The sequence below is a fragment of the Astyanax mexicanus genome, chromosome 6 (assembly GCF_023375975.1).
Source record: "Astyanax mexicanus isolate ESR-SI-001 chromosome 6, AstMex3_surface, whole genome shotgun sequence".
In the NCBI taxonomy this organism is placed as follows: Eukaryota; Metazoa; Chordata; class Actinopteri; order Characiformes; family Acestrorhamphidae; genus Astyanax; species Astyanax mexicanus.
The window spans coordinates 52,064,887-52,077,965 of record NC_064413.1 but is presented as its reverse complement, the minus strand read 5'-3'; the positions used below and the strand labels follow the sequence as shown (position 1 = coordinate 52,077,965).

General features: G+C 40.2%; 1 protein-coding gene across 6 annotated transcripts in view; it reads left to right on the top strand.

The window, feature by feature from the left end:
* The window catches only part of kmt2ca (lysine (K)-specific methyltransferase 2Ca), a 252,908-nt gene that overhangs the window by 39,245 nt on the left and 200,584 nt on the right, over positions 1-13,079 (top strand). For all 6 annotated transcript variants that reach the window (XM_049480854.1, XM_049480856.1, XM_049480857.1 and 3 more), the window contains exon 3: positions 11,418-11,533. In XM_049480854.1, the coding sequence (XP_049336811.1) occupies positions 11,418-11,533 (116 nt within the window). The remainder of the gene's footprint in view (positions 1-11,417; positions 11,534-13,079) is intronic.

Here is a 13,079-nt window from a genome sequence, read left to right as displayed (position 1 = left end):
AGAGTGTGTGAGAGTGTGGGCAAACAGCACAAGGTGAGGAAACAGTTAAAGTACACGGTAGGAGATGGTTGGTTGTTGTGAAGTGTATGCGAGTGTGTGCGAGTGAGAGAGATGGCAGGTTGATGTGGCTGTGTGTGCGAGAGTGTTTGTGTGTGGTTAGATGTTGTGTGTAGACAATGAGCAGTAGAAGGTGAGGAAACAGTTAAAAGTACATGGCCGGTTGTCGTGTGTGTGTGTGTGTATGTGTGTGTGTGTGTGAGAGAGAGAGAGAGAGAGAGAGATAGATGGTATGTGTGTGTGTGTGTGTGTGTGTGTGTGTGTGTGTGTGTGTGTGTGTGTGTGTGTGTGTGTGATGGCCGGTTGTTGTGGAGGGGGTGTGTCCCGTCGCAGCCACTCGCTCCAGCCCGGGTTTTATGCTCCTCCCTTGGAGCTGGAACTACTTGTGCTGTAGCTTTTTTTTCCTCTTTTTCCTCCTCCTCTTTCACTCTCTGAAACTCTCACATGCTGTGGAAGGATGGCAGGAATAAGTTGTCTTGGGAAGCTGAGAGAGACAGAGATGGAGAGGGGGTCAGTCCTCGGTTTTCTGCCTGGGCTTCGTTTTGCTGTGTTGAGTTTGAGTGGTCTGGTTTTGTATGGAGTTCTATAACCCAGCTGAGCTGAATCTCCAGCTGAGCCTGACCTTGTTGAACCTGTATGGAGTAACAGAGTAAAGTTCTCAAGATCATGTTTACACAGATTCATTTAGACCTGTCACAATAATAACGCTTTATCAGTTTATCAGTGTTATATCAGTATATAGCAATATGAAACGTTTTATAATGGTAATAAAATGTTCCCGTTATTTCCAGATTTTTCCCCTAATAATATCAATATTTCAGGATTTTATTGCAATAATGAAATTCTGAACTATATAACAATACACTTAAAACTATTGTATTAGTTTTGTCCCACTTTATAATAAGTGTCTCTAATAAATGTGTAGTTACACATTAACGACCTATGTAATAACAGTGTAACTATTAGTAGAGTACGCATTGTTACAGATTTATTACACTTCTACAGGTTAAGTAAATGCACAAATGTAGGTATCTGTGTGTGTGTGTGTGTGTTTGTTTCTTTTATCTGGCATGTAATTAGGGCTGTGATTGTTTTTGAATACAAGAAATCATTATTTTTTTTTATAGGAGGATGGATAAAATATTGTGCTATCTGTGAAACTGAAATACATGGTTAATTACATAACCTGGACAGCTGTAAATAATCTGTAACAGTGCATACTTCATCATACTAGAGACACTTATTATCACTTTAATAATATGTTACTCCAACTGCATTACATGAATTGGCAGATTTATTTGTCAGAAATTTGTATGTACAGACGTCAGTTATTGGGAAGGCTTAAGCCCTATCCGGATGGGGGTCCTGGGATAATTTTCTCTTTTATTGGGAGTCATCTGTGGTTTAATTCCCGTCTGGAACGACCCTCTGTGTTTTTTTTTCCTCAGACGTCCTCTGAGAAAATTACAGGCTGAATTATCTTGACTGTTTTTTGCTGAACTCCGTGGTCCTCTGGTAATTTTAGTCCTGTCTGGATCCACATCTGAGTTTAAATATTTTTTCACTTGCAGTGAAAGGACACATCTGGATTAGCGCTGCAACTAATGTCTCTTTTAGTAGTCAATTTATCTGCTGATTTTTTTCTTCGATTAGTCGATTAGTTGCGGTAATTTTTGTCATGCCCTCCAATTGTACTTCCTACTGGTGAGGACAAGTAAACATTTAGATACCAAGACCAGTTTTGCATTACATTTTGATGGTTTGATGTTTGACCTATATTACACCAATAACTACAAAGTTCATTATAGAAAAACCATACACATGTGTATGTTATTTTTAGGAAATTCTAGGAGACTTGTGTGTAACTTTGTTTTTACTTTTATTTGAAGGAGATGCCTCTCAAAATTATTTTGTCTAATAAAATATATAAATGTATATATTTTAATCAGTTACTTTAAATTATACCTTAATTTTAATGGAGTGGACAGAGTACAGTATATCTGTAACACTTATCCAGCTCTTTCTCTCTCTCTCTCTCTCTCTCTCTCTCTCTCTCTCTCGCTCCATCACACATTAATGATGGGCCGACAATGACAATGTTTTTATTGGCGACATTGTCAATTACGCCGATTAATCGATCCAGCCCTACTCTGGATCAGTGCAGATTCTCAAAATCTTTTAAAATTTATTCTTAAATAGCGTCACTCTTTTAAATTCCTTTAAATGTCAGGATCCCCATGGGATTTTCGACCCCCAAGGTTAAGTATCCCGCCATAATTTTATTATCATTATATCAGTGGTTGAAGAATGGCCTTAAAATGAGTGTTGTTTTCATGCAATAGTTTCTAGGACAACATATCATCCACATTAAATAGTTAATCACAACAGATCTACGTTCATTCTTTCATATTAAGCAATACTCCAGCCTGGCGCTGCTCCTTAGCCCATTAATTATCATCTCATTGGACCAGTCACTTGCTGCACGGAGCCACTGGCCATGACTCCTCCCCCTGGGACCATGCTGACCCCCCGTCCCCTGAGGGCCACTCGACAGTTGTTTATTTTTTCTCCTGGTTACTCATTACCCCAAATCCCATCACTTGTTTACCTTGTTACCCCTTGACGATAGACTACATGTAAAATCCATTTGGAGCTGCCGGGCTCGCGGAGCCGAGGCGCGCCGGCCCCCGCCGTATGTTTTATTTAGCGAGCCTTCACTGTGAACATGGCGAAGGACCTCTCTCGGCCTCTCTCGCTCCCCACAGCTCTTGTTTCTTGTTCTCAGTCTCTCGCGGGTCAATGCATAATTTGTTTCTCTGTCCCATAAATCACAAAAGTCTGCTGTTGCTGGGATCGTTTTTACTCTGGATATCAAAAAAACGTGGATTCAGTTCAATGTTCATTTAAACATACAGTGTTAAAACGATGGTCACAGGTTAAAAATATTATCATAATTGAACTAGGGCTGTGTATTGACAAGAGCTTGACATTGTAGATGTTACAATTCAATTTATTGTGATTGTATTGCAGTTAGGGGTGGGCGATTTGACCCTAAAATAATATCACAATATTTTATGGTATTTTCGCGATAACGATACTCTTGTCGATATGACGAAACACTGCATAAAAAAAATATAAAAATCAAGAATACACTGCTGCAACAAATAAAAATTTAATTTTATTATTGCGTACGATATGATATATCACACCCCTATGTGAAATATTAAAAATACAAAACTTTTATCGTATTTGCAACAGAAGTCAATGATCAAGAATGTCATGATACTAATAATAAAGCACTCAATGTCTATATATATTCAGGATTAAAGTAAAATAAATGATACTGGACAGATATAATCTGTCTCTAGTAGATATCTAATGGGAAATGAGAACAGTGTGAATTTTCTTTTGCTAAAAACAGTAAAAAAAAAATTAGTATCCTGATGTGATAATTAGGGATTGGGGATATGGCACCATATTTCAGGGTATAATATTGTTCTCAAAATTAAAAAATATGGCACACCCCTAATTGCAATACTGTAAGCAAGGCGATATTTGGTTATATTGGCTTGCTGTAAATGTAAATCAAGGCTCTGATTGGTTTAATCTTTGTTGTGATTTATTTGGGCAGGTGTGAATACAGTAAATAAACTCTGATTAATTTGAATAATTTTGGTGTTAGTTTAATGTTAGACTTACACCTGAAACCAGATAGTAGTGAGCTTTGACAGGTGGAGCAGAAATTCAGAGACTCACTCATGTTGGCAGTATTCCACTATTTATTTTATTTATTTTTTTAGTATTTTCTGTTTAACTGTAATAAGCTTGGACTCATCATACCGCTCATTACAGAGTATGTACATTAAAGAAGTATGTAAAATAGCAAACAAACTGCCCCTTATGAAAACAATACACTTACTATTAGCTATTACAGGATGTGGACCAAAACAACCACATCAAGACTCTTGAGAGGAGGTGGTCATTCTCCAATCCCTAATGAACTCTGGAGAAGTTAGGTTGTGGTGAGAACATGATCTTTTTACATTACATTACATTACATTACATTTGGCAGACGCTTTTGTCCAAAGCGACTTACAATAGTCAAGTACAATGTAAAATAAGTTTAAAGGAAAAACATCTTTGGATAGGGATAAAAGGAGGACAAAGGGGAATAATAGGATAGAGGAGTGAAGGAGAGGAAGAAGGAAATGAGGTTAGAAGTAGTTAGTGTGTTAGAGGTGTTAAGAGAGTAAGTGCTCTTTGAAGAGCTCTGTCTTCAGGAGTTTATTAAAGATAGCGAGAGATTCTCCTGATCTGGTAGTAGAAGGTAGTTTGTTCCACCATTGGGGAACTCTGTATGAGAACAGTCTGGATTGCTTTGTGTGAATGTTTGGCAAAGCGAGGCGACGTTCACTGGAGGAGCGCAGCGGCCGGGAGGTAGCGTAAGCCTTCAGGAGCGAGTGCAGATAGGAAGGAGCCTGTTCTGACATCACCTTGTAGGCGATTGTAAGAGTTTTGAATTTGATGCGAGCATCAACTGGTAGCCAATGGAGCTCAATGAGCAGCGGGGTGACATGTGCCCGTTTTGGCTGGTTGAAGACCAGACGTGCTGCTGCGTTCTGGATCATCTGGAGTGGTTTTACTACACAGGCCGGGAGGCCAGTTAGCAGGGCATTGCAGTAGTCGAGGTGTGAGATGACGACCGCTTGCACCAGGAGTTGGGTGGCCTGTTGCGTCAGGAACGGTCTAATTTTTCGGATGTTATAGAGCGCAAAGCGGCAGGACCGAGCAACTGAGGCCACATGGTGCGTGAAGGAGAGTTGGTCATCAACCATAACACCCAGGTTCCTAGCAACCTTTGTCGGTGAGAGAGAGAGAGAGTCGATACTTACAGAGAATTTGTGTTATCGAACCACAATCTGACCCAAATATCAGGTGCACTTCGCAAGTTTGAGGTAAACTGGGCTCTATAGCCAGTAGTTTTGCATGGTATACAGATACTTAAGGTTTCTCAATGCTTAGCCATTAAAATGGTACAAATCCCTATTTATTTAGTACTGGTACTAGGACTGCACGGTATTGAAAAAATCCAACATTTACAGTGTACTATATATTTCGATATATTAAATAATGCAGGACCCGAGACGTCACCAGACCCGCCCCCACCCACGCGCTGTCTCACGACAGTGATCCAGACCGACCAAGAGCTGAGTCAGTGCTTTAGAGTCAGCTAAGCACGCAAAACTATAATAAATAAACATTTAATTGGGCTATTAAAAGGTAAATAACAGCCAATTTTTTTCTGTCTCTGGGAGTAAAAGTGTGATTCTGGCTGTAACTGGAAAAATCTGTGCAAAACTGTGTTGAACAGGCTGTCTGCCTCTGCTTACAAGCACGTGTCCAACCATGTGGAGGCCATGCGGTTACCTCGTGTTTAGAAAAATGCTATGAGGGTCATTCAGCTTTCTGTTCTCCAACTGTTTGGTCCACAAGTTGAATTTTACTGAGGGGTTTTACACCTGTGAGTTGGTTTCTATGGTCTGGATCAATTTATGAGTTTGTTTATTTTGAGCGTTTCTCCCTCTGTTCGGTTTGGTTTTAACCAAAGACTGTAAAAAAATGATGGATGCCGTGTCTCCGTTCCCATTCATTCAATGAAAATGAAGCCAAAATCTTCCGCCATGTTGGCAAACCTGATACCCGAGTCTGCGCAGTAGAGACCAGAGGAGAGAGAAAGACTGTGGTGAGACAGTCTAATCATTTAAATAACTCCACCCCTGAGGGCTGCCTCGAGGTCACAGGCTGCAGAGCGGAGCGGAGCTGACGGTCTGTTATTGATCCTGGACATAACCAGCCCTTTTTCAATAACCACACCTTTTTGAATAGAGCTGAATAATGTTTTAAAAACTATGGTTTCAACAGACATAAACCTAAACACACCAAAATGTGCACCAATAAAATATGCAAGCACATTGTCTCCTCTGATTGGTCAGAGCTGTCTGGTGCAAGAGTAAGAAAGTAAATATAGTAAGAAGATTCTTTGTTCCAGTGTGTATTATCTGTATATCTGTACAGTGTGAAGCTGCTTTAACACAGAACACTAAAAATGTGCCGCTGTACTGTCAAAAAACTGTTTTCAATGGGATGTGCAGTGCAGCACACACTGTTCATAACTGTGGTAACTAATTAGCGTTATCTGGCTAATATATCAGATTAAACTGTGTCTTATTAAATAAAAGGAGTATATTTGATATCAGAGTCGGATCAAGGCCAGATTACATTCTTATTACAAGCGAAACGCTCCAGAGTTCGTTTAGGACCGGACCGAGATCTGCTAGAGGATTATTGTTTTTACACCTGCTCAATCAAACCACACTAAGGGTGCTTTCACACCTGAAAGTCCGGACCGTGGCCCGAACCAAAGTTCATGTGTTTTCTACATTGTATATATTTGGTCCGCTTATTTTTGTTTTTTTACACTGCAGTTTAGGGAGCGCACCAAAGACTTTTGTGTGATGCTCCTACATCCTTTCATCATCACTTACGTATTGATGCCTTTTACTTAACTTGACTCTGATTGGTTTTAGAAGGACATGCGTCTGGCGTTGGCGTGTTAACGATTCAGCGGGTGGTTCATCGATGAAAAGCCTTTCCAGGATAAGGATAAAATGAATGAACAGATTAATTTCGTCTCCATAGTAGTGCTGCTGCTTTTGTGGTTTTAACAGCAGCAGCAGCAGCAACTTCAGTCACAGTAACCTAGGTTAGTTCAAATTCACCAAACGAACGTGCTTGTCCTGAAGCAGCTGTATCCACGGCTCCTTTTTCCTGCTTTTCCGGTTATTTTGAGAGGGTACTGACTCCAGCCTGCAGGAAGGCGAAGTTGGACGTCCAGTACGATCAGCTCCGCCCACTTTGTTAGCATCATGCCGTCCAGTCCCGCCCACTTTGTCAGCATCATGTCTTAGCTTCACCTCTGAATGGAATTAAACAATAGCAGACTTTAAGTATAATGTGCCGCGTCGTCCGGATTAAATACTGTGTAAACACTACAAGCTTGCGAGACTGACAAGGCGTGGCGTGGACAAAGTGGGTGGGACTGGACACGCTGGACGTCTAACTCGGCCTTCCCGCAGGCTGCAGTTAGTAGTAGTTGGTTATTTTTCTTCTTCTGCTGCCGTTGTTGAGTAACAGCTGCTCAGCTTCCTGTAATTGGTCCGAAAGTTCGAACCATCCAGAAAAGCGCTTTTACACTGCAGGCGAACCGGACCATGGTTCAGAAGATCCGGACCGAGACCACCTCTCTTGGTCGGATCAAAATCTGGTCTTTTGGTCCGGACCGTGGTTCACGGCCCCTTTCACACCTGCTACTTTGGTTTGGACCAAACTGAAAAGTCTAAAAGTCCAGACCAAACGAGGCAGGTGTGAAAGCACCGGTACAAAGGAGCCAGAGTCTGTTTTAACCCCACCAAATAGTGCTGGTGTTAAAAAAAAAAAAAAAAAAAGTAATCAAAATAATCAGCAATGTAAATGATGTGAATTTACTCCCAATATTTCACACCATTTACTGTATTTTCATTGAAATTTCAGATCTTTTGCTGCAAGCTGACCTAATGTGAATATATTCCTGAATAAAACATCTGAGGATCTTCGTGTTGGTCTATCATGCTCTCAGCTCTGAATGCAGGTGTGAATCTGTGTGGCTCGTTCCAGCTATAACAGTCTCTCTCCGACCTCAGAGGCCTCAGTTGGCTGTGGTGTTGGCGAGCCGTCGGCCGGTCATGTCGCTCCGAGCGATCTCGGATGTAACATGTATCGGGGAACAGGGGAGGGGGTTGTTGACCTGGATTAAACCTGTTCCAGCACAGCACAATGGCCTGCATTTTCAATGATGTAGGTCATTGATCAGCGCGCTGGGCGCCAGGAGCAGAGGCAGGATCCGTCTCCGTCCAGAAACCTTACACTGGACATCTGATGCCTCGCATTTTACCCACAATGCTTTGTGACGGCAGAGAATGGCCACATTAGGCCCATTACTCTATTGTTGTACCAAGTTTCGTTGGTTTTGAAGGACGGATAGTTATAAAATTAGAATAATGGAAAAAAACAACAAACACTTTTTTTAAAATGCATTAATTTAGAGTTTATTAGAGAATTTAACAATGTACATGATTCAAAGCAAATGCTGATCTTTAGTGTAAACTTTTAACGCTCCATGCACAAGCTAATACTGTGGATACAAGCTACACTACATGAACTACAAGTATTGCGGCACTTGGTAAATCATTATTTCTTCTAAAATCAAGGCTATTAAAAAGGTTTATTCTGCTTTTTGTTGGAGTAACTGTCTCTGCTGTCCAGAGAAGGCTTTCTACTGGATTGATCATTACTGCATCTGCTGCTGCTGTTGATATTTGATGTGGTTTTATTGATTTAGAAGTGTGATTTGTGTCTGTTCACAGCTCATGAGATCACGGGATCACACTTACAACATATATGAGACACTTACTCACAAATTTGAACCAACCATCAACATAAGCTTATAGATACAGCAGTATACCACTTTTCCGATACTGATACCTGCTGATACTCGTTTTTGATACAAACTCTTTAACCTCTATTTAACCTTATTACTTAGTAGGTAGCAATAAATTTGGATATTTAAATGGATAAATATACATATAGATTCAGCCAATCAAGAACCTCCAGTGGCAGTGATGAGTTGAATCAGGAGGGATGGATTAGGGTTGAATCCAGAGTATGTGTAGGAAGGTAGTTCTTCAAATGGTATGGGAAGTACTGTATAAAATACTGTAATTTAGGACATAGTCTTTTTTTCGGACTTCGGTGCTTATCTGTTTGGTCCAAGCCACAAATAACAGTATTGAAAGGTGCCATGAACTGGTATTGTGCTAAAATCTGACTCCCCTTTTTTTGCAGGCCAATCATACGGCAGTATAGGTACAACAGATTATACTTCTGATTACTGTATCTACTGTACCGGTAGATTAACTCTTGTTATGTATAACCACAAATAAAAGCAATCCAAGGGCATTCTTCTGCGAAATTGGATTCTGGAAGGGAGGCAAAATTCAGCACAATACCTGGAAAAGTGACTCACTGATCTGATACTATTCTACAAACCAATCAGTGTGAAGTATAGGGAGACTCCACCCACATAGGTAATGATGATGACGGTACATGGGAAAGATTTTTTTTATTGTTCTTTGTCACTTAAATCAAATCTAACTATACTAAATGAACAGTATACAACATAACAAACTCACAAAGCTTGATTATGACTCTGAATATGGACTTGTAGGTGTGAAAACGCCCTTAGAATTTTCTAAGTAAGACCCAGGACTGGCATAGTGCTCCACATGCTGTGTATGCTCCAGTGTTCTGCGCTGCTGAGCGCCTGGTGTTGGTTTTTCTGCTTCCTTTCCTGCTCAGAAGCTCTTCTCTTTCGCTGTGCTGGCGGCCCTGGCGTGTGTTGTAATGAACTGGGTTTGGTAGCCATGGTGACGAGCAGCTGAGCGCTCGCTGCAGGCGGAGGGTCTCTATTGGCTGCTCGGCCGACTGCGACACCCGTGCTGACAGCGCCGCTTAATGCGATGTGGGGGGGAGGTGGTGGGGGGAGGCTGAGCACCGCACACTCGCTCGCACATCTACAGCAGATCAGCTCAGAGCAGCTCACCAGCAACCAGACACTCAACAGGCTCTACAGCAGGACCGGAAATGTGTGTCACTGAATTTTTATAAATATGTCAGTTTCACAGTTTCAAAGTTACTTTATTTCAGTAATTCATTTAAAAATGTGAAACTCATATATGATATAGATGTATTGCACAAAGGGGGATCTATTTTAAGTGTGTATTTTTGTTATTGTTGATGATTAAGGCAGTGGAAAAACCAAGAACCAGTGTCTCAGAAAATTAGAATAATATATAAGACCAATTGGTAGTCTTGGCAATGTGCACAGTGTGCCAAATCCTGCTGGAAAATGAAATCTGCATCTCCATAAAAGTTGTCAGTAGCTCAGGGAAGCATGAAGTGCTGTAAGATTTTGCAGGAAAACAAAACTGCACTGACTTTAGACTTGATAATAAAACACAGTGGATCAACACCAGCAGATGACATGTCTCTTTATCCAAACCATCACTGATTGGTGGAAACCTCACACTAGACCTCAAGCAGCTTGGACTGTGTGTCTCTCCACTCTTCCTCCAGACTCTTCAACCTATTTCAACCTTGAACGACCAAACATGATCTAAATGATTACTGTTTTTGCTAGTCTTCGATTGACAGCAGTGAAAAGCGGTGTTTTAAAACAAATTCTTTAATAACATAATCTAGAACAGTTTTAGAACTTTAATTAGTTTGTAAAAGTGTCAGTTCATTTGATATTTGGGTCCAAATTAAGCCCAGGCCTAGACTACAAGTTTACTTTTTAATTTATCAACTAATTAGCCATTGAAACTTCAGTTTGGACCAAGACGAGCCCAAATCAATTGGTGCAGTCTTGTCTTGTCTTGTCTTGTCTTGTCTTGTATACCTGAGTGAAAGTCCATTAAACTGCACTTTTACTGGCAAACATTACACTTACTGAGCAAACTGAAACTCTGCTTTTGTACTGCAAACTTAATGAAGGCAGTCTGAGACAAGCAAGCTTAAGTTTTGTGCAGGCCAGCCAAATAAGTAGGCGAGTCTGTCTCTGCCTCTAAATGACGTTCAACGTTCTTTACAGGTCATTCAGCTGCTCTGCCCACTTTTAGTTAATGTAAATTTTGCTTATCCAAATCCAAGACTTGTGGCATTTAACTTTTTTCATATTTGTCCAACATGTAAACTCTCTAAACTCTCTAAACTGGTAAGAAACTTCTTGTTGAATTTTTTTTTTAGGACTACTCTTTAAGAACTACATACCAATTACGTTTGTTTTTAGTTGTACCACTTTTTCACCAAATGAACTCTGGTTCTTAAACCAGTTTAATCCGGGCTTAAAATCGTGGTGCTTTTCAGCGAATCAGCGCATGTTTCCGCCCGTTTTAGTGGAACCGTCAAAACGTCACATCATACGTCATCAACCGAGTGCATTGCACAGCGGGGGTCTGTGCTGAATAGCTTTGTATTCTTTGGTTTTTGCCATAAACGAACGGTTTCTGGTTCCGGAACCCACTTTTGTTGGTGGAAACGCGGCAAAGCGGTTCATAGTTAGGTTTCCACTTCTGTGGAAAAGCAATATATGTGATCTTTACTTTTGTACTGTGTTTATCTGTGTCTAATGCTGAATTAGTATTCGACAGCGTATCATTGTTCTGGTGGGAACAAAAGCATGAAGCTATAACTCTGTGTTTCAGGTCTCGTAGCCGAGGCCGAGCTCAAGCCGATGATGAGGACAGCATGGACGGGACGGACGCCATGGACGCCACAGATGCCACACAGCCGCCGGAGATCGACGTCACACCAGAGATGGGTGAGAGGAAATGGTTCATTTTTAGCAGCTCCGAACTGTCAGTCTCACAAGAGCTCTCACTGTGGGGAATATGCTAATCAGTTTAAATAGGGTTTGCTTTAGGAATGTATTTTTTAACATTCACATTTTCATATAAGCAGTAGTCCTGTGTATGCGCAAGAACCTGGTGATACAATGGGCATCATGATTCAGGGGTCACGATTCAACATTGCAATTTATCGCCATGTTGTGAGCAAAGCAGTATATTGCAGCTTTTAAGATTATAAATTTTAAGAAAACCTGTCATAGTATAGCTTTACAGTAAAGTCAGTGCTGTGTGTTTTAGAATTGGTGCAGCACTGCAAAGCTTAATTTATTTAAAACAGTATTTTAAAAAAATGAAAGAAAATTTATTGGGAAAAGAAGCAAAACAAGACTAACACATTCTTTTGTTTATTGCAACAAATTTGGTTTATACCAAATTTTTGGTTTAATTGTGAGGTTTCTGTGTTTGAGAAATGCCAAATATTGTCATCATATTGTCACGTGTAGTTTCTGCTGTGGAAAGAGGATGTAGCATGGTCAAAAAGTTGTAGATGATTTTTTTTTTTTCTGCTAGTGAAAACTTTGATGGCAGAGTAAATTTGTTATTGGACAAAGCCAATAATTAAAATGCCTAAATGAACTTTTTAACATTTCGTCACCTTACAACCACAAAATAAATGTTTGTTATTGATATTAAGTGAAAGACCGACCCAAAGTAGCACATCATTGTGAAGTGGAATGAAAATGATACATCATTTTAAAAAATGTAATCTCATAAATATCTGAAAAGAGTGTGGGTTTACGGTTTTCCGAATAAAAGGGGCTAAATACTTTTGCACATCACACTTTTCAGATTTTAATAAAATTTTCAAAACCTGTATCATTTTTTAAATTCAAATTCACAATTTTGTGCTACTTTTGTCTTGGTCTATCACTTAAAATCTCAATGCAGTACATTTAAGTTTGTGTTTGTAAGGTGACAAAACGTGAAAAAGGAAAGTTCAAGGGGTATGAATACTTGTGCAAGGCACTGAACATTTGTGTAAACTAGTTGCATTTCTATGAGTAAAGATTCAATCAAGTGGGGTATGAGATTCGTTATGATCAAGTGTGCTTTGGAGGTGGTGGCAGTACGTAAATGGAGTAGCCACTCCCATCTCGACCATTCAAGCTGAGATATCATATCATATATGTGTGAGTCAGTCATATGATATTAAGACGTAAAGATCAGATATTGCTCTCTCCATGTCAGATCTCTTTGGAACCCCCCATATTAGCCTTTTTAATGCCAGACTGAGAGGTGTCAGTGGTGAGATGTTGGGTGGGTGACGAGTGTTACCTGAAAGCTTTTAACACCTTCAGCTTCACACATACTTATACTATACTCACAGTGCTGGAGGTCCTCCACTCCTGCTGCTGTTATTATTTTAACCCTGGTATCATGCCTGGAGTACTGGTTGAGTGACTGACTGTTTATAAAGTGATGGTGTCTGTTGTTTTCTGTTTTTCTATATCTGCTCTG